The 19,901-nt window shown below is 39.2% G+C and overlaps 1 protein-coding gene across 3 annotated transcripts in view; it reads left to right on the top strand.

Moving 5' to 3' along the window:
- Positions 1-19,901, top strand: part of LOC150086107 (solute carrier family 4 member 11-like) — a 478,166-nt gene that overhangs the window by 356,359 nt on the left and 101,906 nt on the right. For all 3 annotated transcript variants that reach the window (XM_090373714.1, XM_090373715.1, XM_090373713.1), the window contains one exon: positions 1,762-1,962. In XM_090373714.1, the coding sequence (XP_090229840.1) occupies positions 1,762-1,962 (201 nt within the window). The remainder of the gene's footprint in view (positions 1-1,761; positions 1,963-19,901) is intronic.

Raw genomic sequence — 19,901 nt, 5'->3', positions numbered from 1 at the left:
TCTTCTATTTTTAATTCGATCCACCAGCCATATAAGTAATTTTGAGATTACTATTCACTGAGCGTTGTTCCTGTGCATAAATTGTGTATGTCCATAAATTGTACACTTTGTAAATATTGAATACCACATTGTGATATAGAATTTAACCTGCATCCCCCTAGCTGAGAAAAACTGATATATTAGAGCCACCCAAGAGCTATCTTATCTGCCCCCCGTGTGTATATGACCATAAATTGCTTGTGTTCTCTTGTCAATTTGCCTGTTTTTGCTCTATGAAAAACCCGAAGTTGCAGAGGAAGGAACCTTGCTCTCCTCTCCTGAGACCGACTAACTCAGCCGCATAGTGAAAAAAAAAAAACCCATAATAGCTCCTCGTCATTGACGGGATTCGAACCCGGGCCTTTTCCACCTGATGTGGGGAGGACAGTGATTATAAATGCCATGCTGTCAGCTCCGATCCCCTAGCTGGACAACTAACGGTAGAGGCATGTTTCTTTGGAAATATGTTAATAATAATAATTAGTTTAATAATAATTAGTTTTACTGTAGTGGATAAATAATGCATCTCGCTAATTCATCCAATTTGCAAATTGTTCCTCAGTTGGCAGCTGTGAAGAGTGGGGGACGTTTGATTCGCACAGCATCTCCTCTCCCATTTGTATTATTGTCCGATACAATTACACTTTGATGGTGGAGGGAACTTCAGTCTAGCAATCATGACAGTTACAGTTTAATCAAGGTATAGGCTTCTTAAAAGATCAAGTTTCAGCATGCCATGTTTTCACAATACTTTTCAATTTTAGGGCGGTATAGATGAGCGCGCTGGAGTGTGTGTGTGTATGTGATGCGTTCTGTGAAACATTTAACGCGAATTAACATGTTTCTCTTGTATGAAGCATGGGCCAGCTATGCTGTCTTATGTGCATACATGTCTTCCATGATAATTTGGGCTAGGTAAACAGATAAAGATGAAGCCCAAATGATGGAAACATAAAAATCTACTGGAAATTATACAGGGTGTTTCAAAATTGCACATAATATAAGAGCATATTCTGCAACTAAAAATAAAACAAAAAAAATCATGAAAAAGCCTTTATTCCGAAATATTAAATATTAATCATAAATTACAAAACCGTGTAAAACGGCAAAAACGTTTTTATGTTCCAATTTGCATTCAAAAAATATCCTTAGTAAAAACCCTTTAGGTTTTCACTAAAACTGGTTGAGCAGCACTTCACTTTTAAAACAAAATATTACGCCATCATATACAAGATTAAGGAAAAACTGGTAGGAATTTCGTACAAAAAATCTTGGTGCAATATGTCACTAGACGAGTTAATTCAATTATTTTATGCTATGCCTCACTTATTTGCACAATCAGCCACTTTCAGAAAATAAAGTAAGGGAGATTAAGAACATGCCTGCTCGATTCTTTGATCTAGCGATGTTCTTCTTAGCGATTCCAGTTTGTTCTCCCCACCAAACATGATTAGGTGCCATATGCACGAAACTTTAAAGCCCAAAAGTTCCTAAAGACAAACTGATATTAAATTATTAAATTTTCCTTTAGGTCATATTGAGCACCGAAGCCTTCAAACCGATAATGCTTGACCATTATCATAGTGGGCGAGTTTAAAAATACATTTCACCAATGCATTTTATTAGAGCATTTGTTAATTTTTTTTACTTCATTTATAATCTAAAACCTGATCATAATTTCGTACATTATCATTTCATACAGCACATTGTGTTTCTTTTTAGAAAGGAACAAAGAATGCTCTAGAAACAGGTAGGACGTTCGCCACCATTTTTGCAGATATGGACTTCAGGCAACGGTTACTGGAAGTGCATAGTGAGGCCGAATTTAAAAATGTACTATTGAAGCACGCGCAAGACCTAGCAGCTGAACAGAGTAATCCAACCAAAAGACTAGGAAACCACGATGGGGATGTCGACTATGACGTAAGTAGCCTAAGTTTATCCTCTCAAAAGCTCTTTGCCAGTACCTTGTTAAAAAGAAAATCTATAAAGAATTTTGTTTCTCTCTGCATTAAATATATATACATATATATTCTCTTTCCCTCGACGCGATTTACATGCACCTTTGTTTCTCTCTAAAGCATGTTGTGCTTTGGAGAGAAACAAACTTGCAGTTGGTTCTGTTTGTTCTTATCCGTTGATCCTATTCTCTTTGGCCTTGGAAAGTTCACTAGGGATGAGTGGTACATCCGTAGATCCATTAATTTACATCCAAGGGAGCAGCAAGGCCAGAATTTCTTGGTCAGATGCTGTTTTATCATCTGGAAGAAAATATCAAAGTAGTCGGACATAATCCTCACGAGCAAGATATGGAACAAATTCATTGTTGAGTTTTATTTTTAAAAAATCAGTACCACTCTTTGACACCGAAGACTTTAACCGATTTTAATAACTAATTAAAATGAGACAGCCGAGGCTGTGGGTTTTAAGACAATTCATCAGAATGACTTTTATGCTGTAATATAAAGTCTAAAAAATTGCATCTATGTTTCAATTAATCGAAATACCTGAAATAGCCTGTAAATTAATCAATTTTGTTTTATTTTTAAAAAATTCTTGTTTTATGTGAAATAAAAAATAATAATGGTTTTTGAAAACCAGTGCCCCACCTTCTGGCTGAAATCTAAGGTGTATTAAATTATCCAGTAGTCGCTATAATTTAAGAAGATAAATTTAATCGGTAGAATTAGTGTTAAAAACTAGGGGGCGCTGTTTATTATTCATCATAGTTAATCAACACAGCCTTACATACCACAGCTTCTTTCTTTCTTTCTTCCACTCCGGTTACAAAGTATCGAAGCCATTGTCATTCAGTTTAGATGTACAAAATTTAAATTAGAAAACTGACTAACTCAACCACGTTGTGAAAAAGGCCCATAAAAATTCCTCACGTCATTGATGGATCGAACTCAAGTCTTTTCCACCCGTTGTGGGAAGGCCGGTGATTATACCCACTGTGCTACCTAGGAGGGCTCAAGTCCTTCAAAATTCTTCATACCATCAAACATAAATTTCTTTTAGAAACAAAAACGAAATTCTAGTGTTCACGATCAGAGGGCCAATGATTTGTTGTAATAAAGAAACACGGCTATAGAAAATTTTGCACAATATATCAAAGATGTCTTATAAGTCCACATCGTTTACCTAACTTACTGTATAGTAGATTAGAAGTAACATTTATTCATACTAATGGGCAACACGACCGTAGAGATGTCTGAAAGCTCATGTCGAATGTTATTCAAAGCAGGGACTAGCAAGCGGTCGATCTGAAAGAACATGTTTTTCCTTGTAGTGCACAGAAGAAAAAACATAATATTGTTTTCTGGAGAACACCAACACTAGAAATTTCATTAATTTCTTGCTTGATTAAGTTTTTAAATTTACTTCAAATTTTTCTGTCTACCTAATGTCTTTTATAATAAAAAATATATAATTCTAAAACCAGTGTGATTTATTTAAAATAGGAAAAGTTGTAAAAAAATGTAGTATTTCGAACTCGGGACCTTGTTTATTTTTAGGGTAGCTCATACAGTGAAAAATTTGTCAGCCCCTGCTAAAAAGACTTTAAAGAAACAGAGTTATCTCTATAAGCATGGCCTTTTGAAATACTTCCATAGCCAAAAATAAAACTGGAAAATGAAGAGGGGTTTCTGAAAAATTATATGGATGATTTTAGAGCCAAATGCGATGATTCACAAAAAATGTGTTTCATTAGTCCATAGCACGTTTTCCAACCAAGATAGTTTTGTTTTCATTTTGTTCATCGCTCACTGGTGAAATCATCATCAGCCATTTTAAATCCACTGCAGAATGAAGACCTCTCCAGCAACTTTCCAGTTGCTTCTGTTTTGTGCAATGGCTATCCATTTACTACCCATGAACTCGTGAATTTCATCTCTCCATCTCCGTCGTTGTCTTCCAGGTTTTCTTCTAGCTTCTCTTGGGTACCATTCTGTTATTTTCTTAGTCCATCTGTCATCATGTCTTCGAGCCATGTGTCCTGTCCAAGACCATTTTAGTTCCTTAGTTTTCATAATAATGTCCTTTACTTCAGTTTGCTGCCTAATCCATGTGTTTCTCTTCTTATCTAACAGTCCGATTCCTAATATAATTCGTCCCATTTTTCGCTGTGTAGTTCTCAGCTTCTCTTCCATTCTTTTGTTGAGTGCCCAGGTTTCACTTCCACAAGTCATGGTGGGGAGTATACATTGGTTCATTATTTTAAGTTTCAGACAAATTGAGATATTGCTCCTCAGTATGTGACTATATTTCCTGAATGCTATCCATCCAAAATTTATTCTTCTCTTGACTTCCAGCCATTTATCATTATTATAGCTAATGACTTGTCCCAAATACGTATATGAATCCACCTTTTCAATTACTGCTCCTTCAATGATTATATTCCTTTCTGTGGCATACTTGTTCATCATTACTTTTGTTTTAGCTATATTCATCTTTAGTCCAAAATCCTTAATAACACTGCATTACTGATTAAGATTTTCTTCTAATTCTTTGGGATCATGGCTTATGATCACAATGTCATCTGTAAATGGTTTAGGTACTCTCCATTCACATTGACTCTTTTCTGCGACTAGTCTAATCTTCTGAAAGCTTCCTCAAGGGTAGCCGTAAACAACTTCGGACATATTGTGTCACCTTGTCGAACTCCTTTCTCAATTTTAAATTTGCTACTGTCTTTGTCTAGTCTAATAAAGGAGGTAGCGTTCGCATGTATTTTCTTCACAATCATAATATATGGGGTATCTATGCCTTGTCTTTTCAGTGCCCGAAAAATTGCCTTATGCTCTATGGAGTCAAATACCTTTTCATAATCCACAAATGCCAGGCATAATGCTGTTTTATATTCATCTTTCTCCGTTAGCTGTGATATTACGTGAAGGTGATCCATAGTTGAGAATCCTGTCCTAAAGCCAGCTTGCTCTTTCGGTTGATTCTCATCAAGTATTCTTTCTAATCTGTTAGTAATGACCCTTGTGATCAACTTGTGTAGATGTGGGATAACAAGCTAATTGGTCTAATTTCCAATTTCTGATTTATCTCCTTTCTTATGCAGCAGTAAAACTCCTTAGGTGTCACGCCTTTTCTACTCCACTTTGTGAAGAGTCTTGCCAGTTTCTGTGTCATATCTCTTCCTCCCAAACTTAACAACTCTACAGTAACTTCATCTTCCCCTGGGGCTTTCTGATTCTTCATTTTCTTCAACTTCATCAGGAAGGAAATCGGGTATGTAGTATGTGTTACTAATTTGTGATCCATCTTCCCCACCGCTGGCATCATTCCATCTCTCCTTGTATAATTCTCTATAGTAGTCTTCTGCTATTTGAATTATGCATTCTCTGCTGTTATAAGTACGCCATCGCTATTCTTCAGTTTCGGTATCATTTGTCTTTCTGTATTCCTGCTGCTGATTTAAGTCCTTTGTTTTCCCTTAATGCTTGTTCTACTTTTCTTGTGTTAAATCTTGTGTCCTCTCTCAGTCTCTTTCTAATGGCTTTGCGTAACTCAGCATACTCAATTTTATTCTTGTCAGTGTTTATCTTGCTCTTCATGTGTCGTCTTGGGTTCATCATCACAAGTGTTTCTTGACTAATTTTTTCTTTGGATTTCTTTTTACCGATAGGTTTCTTGTGCTTTATCACTTTTAGAAGGTTATAGTATTTCTCGTCGATATCTTAGTCCTGAACAGTCTGCGGAAGCTCAAACATGTTCTTAAGTTCCAGTACATACTGCTTTTTCTCCTCTTCTGTTATTTCAAAGACCATATTATTTATTCGAGTTAGTTTTTTCCTTTCTTGTCTTACATCTATATCAAGTGTGCATCTTACCATTCTGTGATCACTTCCAACGTTTACCTTGTTCAGGGCGGTAACATCATTCTCAATATATCTTCTGTTAGTGAGGATGAAGTCGACTTCATTAGTTGTTAATCCATTTGGGCTCTTCCATGTCCACTTTCTGTTCACCCTTTTCTTGAAAAAAGTGTTCATTACTGACATTCCTCAAGATTCTGCAAATTCCACAAGTCTTTCACCTCTTTCATTTCTTTCAGCAATTCCAAAATTTCCTATAGTTCCCCTTTCTGCGCTGTTTTGTCTCTTTCCAACCTTAGCATTGATAGTGTAGTGAGTTTCTGCTTATCTAGAAGACTCTCAATTTCGGTGTACATTTCTCCAACCTCTTCATCATCATGGCTCGATGTTAGTGTATAAACCATTATAACTTTTAGCTTGTACCTCTTAGAAATCCTGAGTAGTAGTCTTGACACTCTTGGTGATGTACTTTTGAATTCCAAAATTTTGTTTTTTATATCTTTATGGACCAGAAAGCCAACTCTACCTTCGCTCCTTTCACTGTTTCCATTGGTGCACAGCAGATTTCCACTTGATAAACTTATAAGTGATTAATTTCTTCTTGTTTTAGCCAAACCGATGATATTCCAATTCACATTTTCTAATTTCTTTTCCAGTTCTAATATCCTATCTTCACCGATGAGCGATCTTACGTTGTAACAGGCCAAGTTCAGTTTCCCTGCATGGCAGCCTGGTCGTACCCAGAGATTCTTAGCACCCTCTGCTTCCACTCTGATTTTCTCGCTGCCGTAAGAGGGGGAGTGAAAGCCGTTGGTGACAGAGGGCCATTTGTTTCGCCGTGCTGTCATGTGCTGGAGGGTTTGGTCTTTTCCTCTTCACGCAGACCAGGCGTCTTGAAGAGAACCACTCTACACGTTCGTTGCCACCTATGTGACGTAACAGGGCTTACCATCGAGAAGGTGTCATGAGTGGATTTTAGGGAGGCAGGCCAACCAGACTTCTCCTAAATCTTCTGAAGTAGAAAGATATTGGATCCATCAGTGTTTTAGACTGAGTGTCAGATAACACATAGAATGCCTGTTCCCCTCTAAGCCCGTTTAGGCTTATCTGTGGGTAAGATTTAATGTACCCTTGTAATTTTATAGGGATATCAGTGCATGTAAACACCGAAAAAGCTCCGACTGTTCCAGAGTACATCATCAGTTCCATATGTACTCTAGATATGTTTGAGAACTTGAAAACGGAATAAAGCCGTAATGACACTTGATTATTTTCATAAAAAAGGTAAACTATTAAAGTTTTGTGTTGCTGAGGCAACCGTTGACTTTACCATTTTTCACATAAAACAACGCAATATTGTAAAAACTACTTTTCATTCTGTAACCTATTCTGTGACACCTTAAAATGGAGGAGAAAAAATCCATTAAATTTTGTACCTAATTGCGTAAAAGGTTTATTCCTTATGATGCTTTGCTTCAGAATTTGTATTTTTTTTTTTTTTAAATAGCTAAGGACTTTATAAAAACATTGTCTCTCAGGGTCGTGGGGCGTATCAAATTACAATTAGCTCTAGCAACGCCATATTTTTCTATGAACATGATTGTATTTTTGGATAATACTTAGAAGAAAAAGGATATTAAACAGTCAAATTCCAAAAAATATCCTAGTGAACAGATTGACTTAATCAACGGGATAATTGACTATTGTTAGTATCATCATGTAGAGGAGGAATACTGGTGGTTTTGGAAAGCATTTGACTATATTTCATTACCATGATGGAGTAGAGCATCCTCAGTGGATTTGATGTTCCTTGCTCTGGATTGAGGCATTATTGTAAAAGCATGCATGATTGCAGAGTAAGGATCATATGTGAAGGAAGAATGGAATCAGGGAGTGAGTAAATAACAAAAGCAACCGCTTAGCGCCTGAATATCTATAAAATTAAGGAAGACCCTTAGTATTCTGAAGAATGTCCAGTTAGTAAAAACATACGCGGTGAGAAATCTCTATCCAACAACCATAATATTGAATTCGGCTTAATGATGCTTTAATAACATCGTAATATCATTGGTGTAAAATTAAGTATTGTGATAATGGTGGCCAATTTCTTGCTGTTTCGGCATAAAATTGGCCACCGTTGTGCAACATATTAAGCTCGTAGTTGAATCTTTTTCTACCATGGTCTTGAATTTTTAAAGCGCTGAAAATTTTGTGACGGCTCTGAGCTGTTACTTTAATCTAATTTTAATCACTACTAGGTTAGTTCACATACATCCCGAAGTAATAATTAACAATTTATACTCAATTCTGATATGGTTAAGCAATACTCTTGTGTAACATCATTTCACGGATGTCAAGCAGAACTTCATGTGTTATTTACCTCGTTCAGTTTCAAAGCAGATACCAAGAAGGAATGAATTACTTTACCTCTTGCGCAGTTACGGTACCCCTGTCAAAAACATGGAGGGGGGTGCGGCCGTTTATCATTATTCCACCCCCATACGAGAATACAGCCTCCACCGTAGGTGTCCCTTTCTGTGATGTTGGAGGGATGGTATCGCATTTTTCGTTGTGTCCAGATGAAATAATGTCTAGAATCTGCTTGTAGGCTAAAACAGGACTCATTAGAGAACAGAACTCTACCCCATTTGTCAGAGTCACATGTTCATGGCACCAGTTTCTACGATCTCTGCGTGGTTTGCTGTTAGTAAAGTAAAGTGTATTTAGTGTCAAGTGACACCAGGGGTTCTCCCCATCTCCGCGTAGCTTTCGTTGTGGGTGAACTAGTTCTCTGGAAATGCCAGAGATTTAAAAGTGTATGGATATTATACATGTGTCGTGTTGTGTACCGTTGTTCTTCTGGTCATTTAGCCGCTGTACCCCTGCTGATGCCCAACATTGCCCCATGGAGGCAGACCAGGAGCCCAGTAGACTTAGATTTACTCTGGTAGGTCCTGCCGCTTAATTTCCTGAGATTTCGGCGGCTAGAACCTGAAAAAAAAAAATGATTTGCCATTGACGTAGGGGTGATGTCGCTTGAATTTGGAAGACCGAAATATGGGCGAAAGGTAATTTTGACATATTTAAATTTTTGGTGCGTGGGTTTTCGCTAAAGTAAAGATAGAGGGGGGGAATAGACTGAAGACTGGGGGAGGAGAAAGATAGAAATATTGGGCCGATAGGGTAGATAGCTCCAGATATCAGTGAATCATACTGATAATCACAAATTGAACTTTCTGGGTCATACTTAAAATCACAAAGTGAACTTTCTTAATACAGTGCGGTTGGAAATGTTTTCACCTGTGGCCACAGCAACCTCAAGAGACAGTTGACTTCAGGATATCGCAGGGTTCCGTCTTGCCGTTAGAGCCAGAGAGCGGTCTCTTCTGGTTGATGTAGGTGAGAGAGCTAGAGAGCGGTCTCTTCTGGTTGGCCAAGGTCGCCCCATTCCCTGGGACGACCCTGGCTAGTTCTTCTAATGGTTCCTGTCCCCCGAAACTGCTTCTATAGTTCCGAAACGAAATTGCATGACACATTAAGCCAACGTGCTACTTCGCCTGCGAATGCCCGACTTCAAGTCGTCCAATGGATTGCTATCTCAAAGAATCATCTAAACGACGACGACTTGCCATTCTGAGTACTGGAGATGTGTCTGTCCTACTGAGCAAGCCAAAAAACGGGAATGAAGTGATCTGGTCGCAGCCCGTGTTTTTATAGGCATATATAACTTGCATAATGTGCGACTCTGTAAGGTGGTAGATCGATCGATTTCTATTGAATACTCGGAATTTGCATGCCAGGTTGCCTGTTATATCAAATAGTCGCCTTTGGAAACACTGTTTATCACGATAAAATATTCGTGATAAACATTTTGTTATTGTAATTTTGTCCAGTTATAGCCATATAGTGCATGGAAGCCACAAGCTTTTGCTGCACCGGCTCAAAAAAAAAAAAAAAAAAAGAAAAAGAAAAAGTAAGAAACAACAAATTATGCACTTTCCTCCTCATGAAAGTAACTATCCCGTTGACCTTAGAATTCCTTCAAATTGTTAGCCTCAACTACCTGCGGGGGCAATAGTCTGAGCTAATCAACAACTCCCTAGCTAGAAGAAAACTTTTTACAGTCTAGTCTAAACGTCTTCCTCTGTAATTTGAATTTATGGCCGGCCGGCCCCTAGTTCTGGAATTCTTTATTACTGTGAAAATTTGACCTCCATTATTAATTTTTACCAATCCCTTTCAGAGCCTCATAAACCTCAATCAAATCTCCTCTAAGTTGACTGGTTGCCAAGCTCTGTAGCCCACATAATCGAAGTCTTTCCTCGTACCGTCGCCCTTTTGCCAATCTCACCACGCAAGTTGCCCGCCTTTGGACCCTTTATATTATTTGAATGATACTATACAGTTTAAAAAGATATCAGCAACTTAGGCAGAACCGTAGTTTCAATATTAATTTTATTGTGAATGATAATTTTTTTATAATCATCTCAAAGGATTAGCGACTATATGCAAGTACAGGGTGATTTTTGTTATTCATAATACCATTATACAGGGTGTTTCAGTTAAACGTTTCAGAACTTCTAAGAGGGGTAGGGTACATCCTGACAACTCGAAATCATATAGCAATGTGGGGTCGGAAATGCTTTCCTGAAGCGGTGTTGTACACAGAAGCACCATAAAGAAAAGAGACCGTAAGTGAGAAATCGTTTTAATAATACATGAAAAGAAGCAAAAGGTACATGGATTAAAGTAAGTGTTCGAAGTTTCTTCCACGGGCTACAATGCACGCCTCACATCTCCGACGCATGGACATCCGAACATTCTGGAATACTCCAGGCAGCGTGTCCAGACACAGCAACCGGAGGATTATGCACCTCGTATTGCTTTCGCACAGTGGTACCTTGGAAAATGGGCTACAAATCCCCTTTTTCCTGCTGAAGTGTTGTTTTCCGATGAGGCATCCTTCACAAGGGAAGGAATTTTCAACACGCATAACGACCATATCTGGACGGTCGAGAACCCGCATGCAATACGACGTCGTGCAGCACAGATTCGATTTTCGGTCAATGTATGGGCCGGTATTATGGGAGATCACCTCATCGGACCTTACCTGTTACCGTGTCGTCTAACCGGACCTATCTACTTGATCTTTCTGCAGCAAGTATTGCCACAACTTTTGAGAGATGAACAGATTTCTGCATCGACGCAACAGACAATGTGGTTCCAACACGATGGAGCCCCTGCCCATTATAGCGGAGATGTTCGTAACTACCTGGATGTCACATTTGGTCAACAGTGGATCGGACGTGGTGGTCCCGTGCGTTGGCCTGCTCGGTCACCTGACCTATCATGTCTTGATTTTTATTTCTGGGGTCATATGAAATCGCTAGTTTATGACACCCCTGTTGACAATGCTGAGGAGCTGGTTGCAAGAATCGCAGTAGCTGCCGAAGAAATTCGAAATTCGCCTGGAGTATTCCAGAATGTTCGGATGTCCATGCGTCGGAGATGTGAGGCGTGCATTGTAGCCCGTGGAAGAAACTTCGAACACTTACTTTAATCCATGTACCTTTTGCTTCTTTTCATGTATTATTAAAACGATTTCTCACTTACGGTCTCTTTTCTTTATGGTGCTTCTGTGTACAACACCGCTTCTGGAAAGCATTTCCGACCCCACATTGCTATATGATTTCGAGTTGTCAGGATGTACCCTACTCCTCTTAGAAGTTCTGAAACGTTTAACTGAAACACCCTGTATTCATCTGAAGAATATAAAATATTGTTTAGAAGCAGAAATATTGGGAATTTCATACCACAACTTGTCCTCCACTTTTGTAATGCTGTCAAAGTGTGACATTGCCAAGAACGTAACCTTTCCTACAACACAGAAAAAATTTCATCTTCAGTCGCTTTTTTCAGTACAGGAATGGTTGGAAAATTCTTCTGAAATACTCTGGGATAACCCCAGGAAAAAGAATCACATGAGTTTAAATTAGCCAGGTTATATTACGTAGAATATCTATAAATAGAGTTTATGGAAAATAATGAAGAAATATGGAAACGCAACCCCAAAATGTATTACTCTTAAGAAGCCACGACAGCTGCGTGTAATCAGAGGAATTTTCAACGTAGATGCACGTACTACACCGTTCTAAAATTTTCTGAAAAGAGAGAAGGGGGCCAAAGAGATTATCTTCAGTTCGGCGGTTACGTTTTTCCTTATTTTCTGAACATCCTGAAATCTCTCTCCCTCCTATGAGGGCATTTTTTACCTTGGCAAAGAGGAAGAAGTCCGTTGGTGATAGATCGGGAGAGTGGGGTAGATGATTAATCTGTAGAACGACAGGTTTCGTCAGAGATGTCTTCACAACAAGTGAGGATTGAGCGGGGCATTGTAGTGTAACAAGAATCAGCTGCCTTTCTCTCGAAATTGCGGCCTTACCCGAAATATGCTTCAATAGTCTTTGAAGCACTTGTACGTAGACCATAGCATTCACTCTCTCCCCGTTCAGATACAAATTTCTTGTGAATCACACCCTGTCTGTCGAAAAACATGATCAGCATCGTCTAAACTTCTAACGTTTCATCCCTACCATAAACAGCTTTTAATTTCATACGTTTCTGTTGCAGATTGTCCTAATTTAAAGCAAAATTTGATGTTCATTCATTTCTCCATTGCAAAATCGTGACGGAACGTTAACTTGCAACCTCTTAGCCTACAGGTTGCAAGTAACAGCTACTGGACAATCTCTGTACCACCATCTGTTGGAGGAAGATTGAACTACAACTTTTTTTTTATCCGGTCTCGTGGAACTTTATTGCCATACCTCGTATAATAAATAAACTAGCTCAAATAAAAACCTGTGCAGAACATTTTCAGTTTTATTATTGGAATATTACGAGTTTTATGCTTTCATACGTAATTGAAAAATAATCGTTCGCATTCGAAATGTGAAAATACTTTATCTGCCATTTTGATAAGCTGTTCATTTCCATACAATTCGACCTAAAGATGTCGCTGTTCTCAGTTACATAATACTATCTTTTATTTCCACAATTGTACTTTGTCAAGTTCTCTTAGAAATCTTGCCGTACGTGATTGATTAAAAGCAGAGATGTTGTTCAACTCGGCCGTAAAATATTTGGAAACTAAAAGATTATTGATTACGTGTCAAACAGAAAGATATCCCGCCAACGCGACGTGGCTAAAATGAAAGAACCACCAAAAACGCCTTAAATAAAATTTGTTATCTTTGTCAGCTGGATGTAATGCGTGGTTTCCTTTATTCAGCTTTGACTACCAGAACGCGTTGATTCAGCCATTCATTTGAAGTATTTGTGCACGGAACGTTAATAAAATGCATGAACTCATTGCAAGATGGATATCGAAAAGAAAAGTTCGAAGATAAATAATGCGAACAAACTCACCTCGTCTTCTTATTTATCATCGTGACACTTTTAATCAAGGAAGAGAAAGCTATTGCACCTTATATGGTATGGATTTGGAATAACAATAGAGAGCACGCTGGCTATCATTAAATATGGAGAATGTGTCAGATTTCTAGGTTCATTCCATTCCTGAATTATCTGAATGCTGATATCCTCCTAGCAGAAGCAAGCATCTTGTCCCATGGGTACATAGATTTTATACATAAAGTATCATTTCTGTGTCGGCCATCAAATTAATAAGTAAAACCCTTTTATTTATGCCCTGTAGGGGATTTATTAGGCGCGTCGGCATCTGTGGCCACAGTGTGCCACTGAAATTGGTAAGGAAGGTGAGTCACAGAAGGTAGCTTTTCTTATCATGTTACTTGGGCCAGCTGACTGATTTCAAGTGGAGTGTTATTGTCGGATGTCACATTGCTGGCTTGTCAATTTGTGCAATTGTTGATGAGCCACGCAATCCATAATTGATCGTCTTGCTGTTGCTGTAGGGTTTTAGACGCATCTGCAATTTAGGCCATATTGCGCCTTATATAATATATCTGTAAATTGTGTATTCTGTGGTCGATTTGCTGTTTTCTGGACGAAAAACCCGAGTTTCCCGGAGATAAAAACCATGCTATCCTCTCCTGAGACCGACTAACTCAGCCACTTTCTGAAAAAGGGTCCCTTAAAAATTCCTCGCGTCATCAACGGGATTCGAACTCACGTCTTTTCCACCCGGTGTGTGGAGAACAGCGATTCTACCAACTGTGATACCCAAGAATTCATCGGTCGTCTGTCATGTTATCTGTTCACGTGACCAGAGGGTACCTGGTAGTACAATCTCGTCAGATATTGATGAATACACTACGTACAGAGCTTCACAGCTTCGATTTTTTTAGCGAGGTGCGGCAGCGAATAAGCCAAACATCACTAACCACAATCAGCAGTCTCACCTGGTAATATATGCCGCAATTTGTCAGCAGCACCACCCTATTCGGAATAGGGTGTAGTACTACGCTTCCTTCCCCCTATTCGGATTAGATGACCGAGCTGATTTTTTGGTGCCCGGAGAACGTCTGTTGCCAGAGTGCATTATGCGAATAATGAAGTTCGGAGGATGTAGATTAATGGCGTGTCGCTGTTTCTCATGGTATAGCCCAAAACCGTGTGATAGTTGTATCGAGAACCGTGAACGCCGCTAACTACTATAACGGTTAGAATAGTTCCATACTCCCTACAATGTGGCAGGTGGCAGATATATGTTTGTTTCAACAGGATAATGTCCCAGACAATATCTCTTCGAGAAGAGTCCATGGATATGAATGTAAAAAAAGTTGGAATTACCAGCTCAGAGTCTCCATTTGAACCCTAGACCACCTTATGTGATAAACAAGGGCGTTGGTAAAGGGCCAAACCAAACACGTCCTACATCAATAGCTGAAATGGTCGCTGTTCTAGATGAGGAATGGAGGATTATACCGCTGCAATGTTAGTCGGTGGAAAGCCTACCCAGGTGGCCCTCGTGGGTAGCACAGTTGATATAATCACCGTCTCCCACACACCGGGTGAAAAAGACCTGAGTTCGAATCCTGTCAATGAAACCAGGAATGTTTATCGGCCTTTTTCACAACGTGGCTGAGCTAGTCGGTTTTAAGCGAAGGTATCAGGTTTTATCTCCTTAAAAGTGGAGATTTTAGTCCACAAAACAGGAAAATCGACCAGAGAACATATGCAGTTTAAGACATAAACGGCGCAATATGCCCTGAGTTACTGATGCGCCTTAAATCTTACTACAACAGCCTTTCCTGGAGAGTGGTATGCGTCACAGTGGCCAAATGTGGTTGATACGCTATTGAAGTTAATGGCAGACGTCAATCGAAACTGATGTGTCTGGATACTGACTGGCGCGTAATGTATTTATACATTTAGTGAAAGAAGCGCTTCGTGCAGCAGTTGGTGAAACTGTCTTTGTATGTACCAAGGAATATAAGCAGTGTCTATAAATTTTAGGTTTTCGAGGAGCAAAACTTCAATTTCCAGGAGAAAAAAAAAATTAAAAACATGCAGTTCGTCAGTGTTTTTCACTGAAGAAGTATTTTTCACCTTATGGCTAACAATTGGGATCGATCCCTATCGTCAGCCATTAGAAGGAATGTATCAATGTCATTATTGTCAATAATGTTATATAAACGAATAAAAAGACTTTTAGCTAGTACGTTGATATTACATTGACTAGTGCTAAAGCAAATAAGGTGCCTCGCATGAAAGAAAGCTAGGGACAAGTTATTGATGCTCCCATGAGAACATCAATAAGTGTGGTAAAGTTAGGTAAGCTAATAACAAGAGGAATAAATTTAGCTTCTGCATAAATTAAATATTGACATCCAGATGATGCCGACACTTAATTAACCTGCATAGAGAAAAGGGACACAAGTAATTGTAGAAAGGGCGTTTGAATCAATAACATGTCAGAACAACATTTGGTCTATATAACAACCTGAATTTACTGCGCGTGCTTTTTTAACAGCTTCCGGTAGGTTTCGGGTGGGTGGAATTTCCTCTATTCTTGCAAAACACCTGCCAGAATTGGTGTGGAAGAAAGCCGTTTTACTTTCGGCCTAATCCGGCATTCCAGTTCGCACCACAGGTAATCATTACAGGGTTGATGTCTATGCTTTGTCCCAGCCAATCCAACTTTCGTTTTCATTGTCCACAAACCTCGGCCCGTCGTTGTGTTGGTACTGCCAGAGCTGGTTTAGGCAATATTGCTACGGTGTACGGAGCACATTTGTCTAAGTATCTAAAGGAGTGTAAGTGCAATTGTCTAAGTGTTACTTTGAGGCACGACTACCAATGTACCAAGTCGGAACCAATTCAGACATCCCATACCACCACCACCTTGCCTCCACCAAATTTCATGGTCGAGATAATATAATCCTACAAGAAGCACTTCGGGCAATCTGCACACCTAAATATATCCATCGGAACGAAACAGTGTGTAGCGAGATTCGTAACTGAATAGCATCTTCTGCCATTTTCTGGAGTCCATGAAGACCTGGAACGACACTACTGCAAACGTGGTTTCGCACTGCTTACCGGGATATTGAGCTTATCTGCAGCTCTCCAACCATTAAACCCAAGACTATGCAGCTCCCTGCGGATTGTTGACTTATTGACAGATGTTCTTATGGCCTCTTGGACTTGGTCGGTAGTGTTTAGCTCAGATCACGTTCATGTGGCATTAATTACCTTTGTGGTTCATCCGAAACGTCCATACATTTTTCTTTGAGGTATCACCTATCCGCCATTTTGATAGGTTCAGACGAGTTTTATGGCCTCAAGTGCCAAGCGAGTTATAGTGCGATTTTTTGGTGTTGCTCTAGGGCGAGTACTGGCTTTTTTATAAACCCTCCTCCGCTCGCAACGTCACTGCTTTACCCGCTAGCAACGTTACTGCTAACCTCGCTTGCAGCGTTACCGCTACCTCCGCTAGCAACGTACTACTTTCTTATTTTTCTGATCGTTTGGTCACTGGTTGGCACCGCTTCTGCCTCCACGTGGCGGGGCCGGTAACCTGGGAGAAGGAAGCCCTCTCCCAGGGCTAAAAGTAGCAACAATGGATTGCGACGAATATCCACCACTAGAGCCCACAAGCTCTGAGCATACTGACTCCCGTAGAAGGGAACATGATCTCAGTCTCCCGAAAAGAATGAGAACAGATTCTAGCAAATCAGAACCACCTGCTTTTCTGATAATGCATTCATTATTGATTCAACCAGTAATCAGTGGTTTTGTAAGCTTTGTTCTTCAAATATGTCTTGAAAATTCGGCCGGAACCCCAAAAATGGTAAAACGACTCCAGTTAGGAGAGCTATTAATTGAAACCACGCAAGCAAAACACTCTGAACTGTAATTGAAACTGTCATCTATAAGCGGAATCCCAATTAAAGTCGCGCCGCTAATATACTGAACTCCTCAAAAGGAGTGATAACTGAGTTGGATTTATTGAACGTCACCGAAGAGGAGATAGTTACGGAATTACAAGAACAAAAAGTAACACAAGCAAGGCGAATTATGACCCGGAAGGACAGTAAACTAGTTCCAACACGAAATGTCATCTTGAATTTCAGTACGCCAAATTTACCAAATGCCGTGAAAGCAGGCTGCACTGCCGAGTCCGTGCATACATTCCAAATCCCTTAAGATGTTTCAAATGCCAAAAATTCGGTCATTCTCAAACAACACGCAGAGGTGAAATTACATATCCTAATTGTTGATCGAGAAATAATTCTAACAGATTCTACTGCAAAATCTCCAGAGTGCCCAAATTGTAAGAAGGATCACCCAACTTATTCAAAATCATGTGATCTGTTGAAAATGGAAAAAAAGATACAGAAGTTTAAGATCGAAAAGAAAGTATCTTATCAAGAAGGCAGGTCAAGGTAGCTATGCTACTGCTACCCAAAACTGTCAAGCTGTTGCGACCCAAACAGAGGTGTCAATCCCACCTAACACATCCATTGCAGAATGGGCACGATCTGTACTATTGACAAATCAGCCCACTAACAAACCTGTTTCAATCGACGAAATAAACAATACCCCACCCTCAGTTCCATCTAAAATTACATCACTCGATAAAGTACAAAGGAAACCACAAAGGCAACGAGCCACTGAATTACTGCAACCCAATTCAAGCAGCATGGACAGCGAAGGTGTAAATGCACAAGAAGAAACAATCCTTGATCTTCATGCAGAAGATGACATGGAGAGTGAATGTTCACTTACTGTAACTGATGATTTACAGAATATGGACGCCCTTTTTTTTCCAGAAAGGATAAGACTAAATATGATCGTCAAAAGTAAACTGCTCCCTCTTCCAAGAAACAGACAGAATATTCTTCACTCTCTAAAAACCAAATAATGCAGCACATTATACAATGTAATTGCAGAGGTTTACGCAGTAATACTGATGATATCTACGATTTGATCTCGCAATATAATCCTGTAGTCATTGCTTGCAAGAGACTTACTTAAATCCACAGGTAACTTATTCGATTAAACATTATACAGCCTACAGAAAAGATAAATTCTTCAAACTACGCACATGGAGGCGTTTACAGTTTTAGTGGATTGTAAAATACCAACTAGAAACATTCCTCTTCAGGCCCACTTAGAAGCTGTTGCAGTACGTGTAGCAATGGGGAAAACAAATAACTCTAGTATCATTATACCTTCCACCTAACAATGTCTACACCTTGAAAGAATTAGATCTTATAAAACAAATACCATCTCCTTTTTTGTCTTCTTGGTCACTTCAATGCACATCATCCACTATGGGGATCTGCTCACATGGATAATAGAGGGCACTTGATAGAAAAGCTCATAGACCAACTGAACCTAACATTGCTGAACACTGGTCATATCGCCTACACTCATCTCTCCACGGGATCTGTGTCAGCAATTGACTTATCTGTTTGTTCCCCTCAGTTATTTCCTATTATAGATTGGACAGTTTTAAATGATCACTGTTGTGCAGAATTGAAACAGTGAAGACACCTTGCCCTAATCATCAAGTATTATGGAAATTCTCCAAAGCAGATTAGGAAAAGTATTCTGTCCCCATCTCCTTTCATAGCCAGTTGACACGACTAAGGTCTATTGATGATGTCACCGAGCACATTAGCAAATACTAGCAGCAGCTTCCAAAGCAATACCACAGTCTTCTGCTTTTGAACACTGGTGGAATGACGCTTGTACCATAGCAAAAAAAGGAACAAAATAAAGCCTGGAATCTGTTCCGTAGTTTCCAACCACCGACAACCTAATTCAGTTTAAAAGGCTTAAGACAAAAGCACGACAAATTAGAACACAAGCCAAAAAAGAATCATGGATACAGTTCGCCTCCTCTATCACAAAGGACACTAGCAGTAAAATTCTTTGGAAAATTTTACTGCTCCAATTTTAACCAAGAACGCACAAGAATAGCTAACGCGCTTGCAGACTTTCTCTGAAACGTCCGCCACTACACTACAGCTTATGATGCTTCCTTTCTAGAAATCAAAGCCATAGCAGAAAGATATAAGGTAAATTTCCAAACTACCCAGTCTCTAGCTTACAGTTAACCTTTTCGTCTTATTGAACTCCAAGCAATATTAAACAGATCACCTAATAGCGCTGCTGGAGCCAATGGAATCTTTTATGTAATGCTAAAACAGCTAAATAATGTAGCTTTGAATTTGCTAATAACATTCTTTAACCGGATCTTTCTTGAAGGTACATATACCTCTACCTGGCATCACTCTGTTATTTTAGCCTTTTCCAAACCAGGAAAGATCAATCACTCCCGTAAAATTACCGACCAATCTCTCTCACCAGTTGTCTAGGTAAAACTCTAGAAAGAATGATACACAGACGACTCACCTGGGTTCTTGAAACTTAAAAGCTGATAAACAACAATCAGTTTGGATTCAGACAAAATAGAGCCACTTTGGATCTCATAGTGAAAGCAGAGACTAATATCCGTAATGCTTATGTGAAAAATGAACATCTTATAATGGTAAGTTTGGATATTGAAAAGACTTTTGACACAAGCTGGATATA

The sequence above is a fragment of the Mastigoproctus giganteus genome, chromosome 5 (genome assembly GCF_048544385.1).
Source record: "Mastigoproctus giganteus isolate SK-2022 chromosome 5, ASM4854438v1, whole genome shotgun sequence".
In the NCBI taxonomy this organism is placed as follows: domain Eukaryota; kingdom Metazoa; phylum Arthropoda; class Arachnida; order Uropygi; family Thelyphonidae; genus Mastigoproctus; species Mastigoproctus giganteus.
The sequence above is the reverse complement of the archived record's forward strand: the minus strand, read 5'-3'. Positions and strand labels throughout refer to the sequence as shown.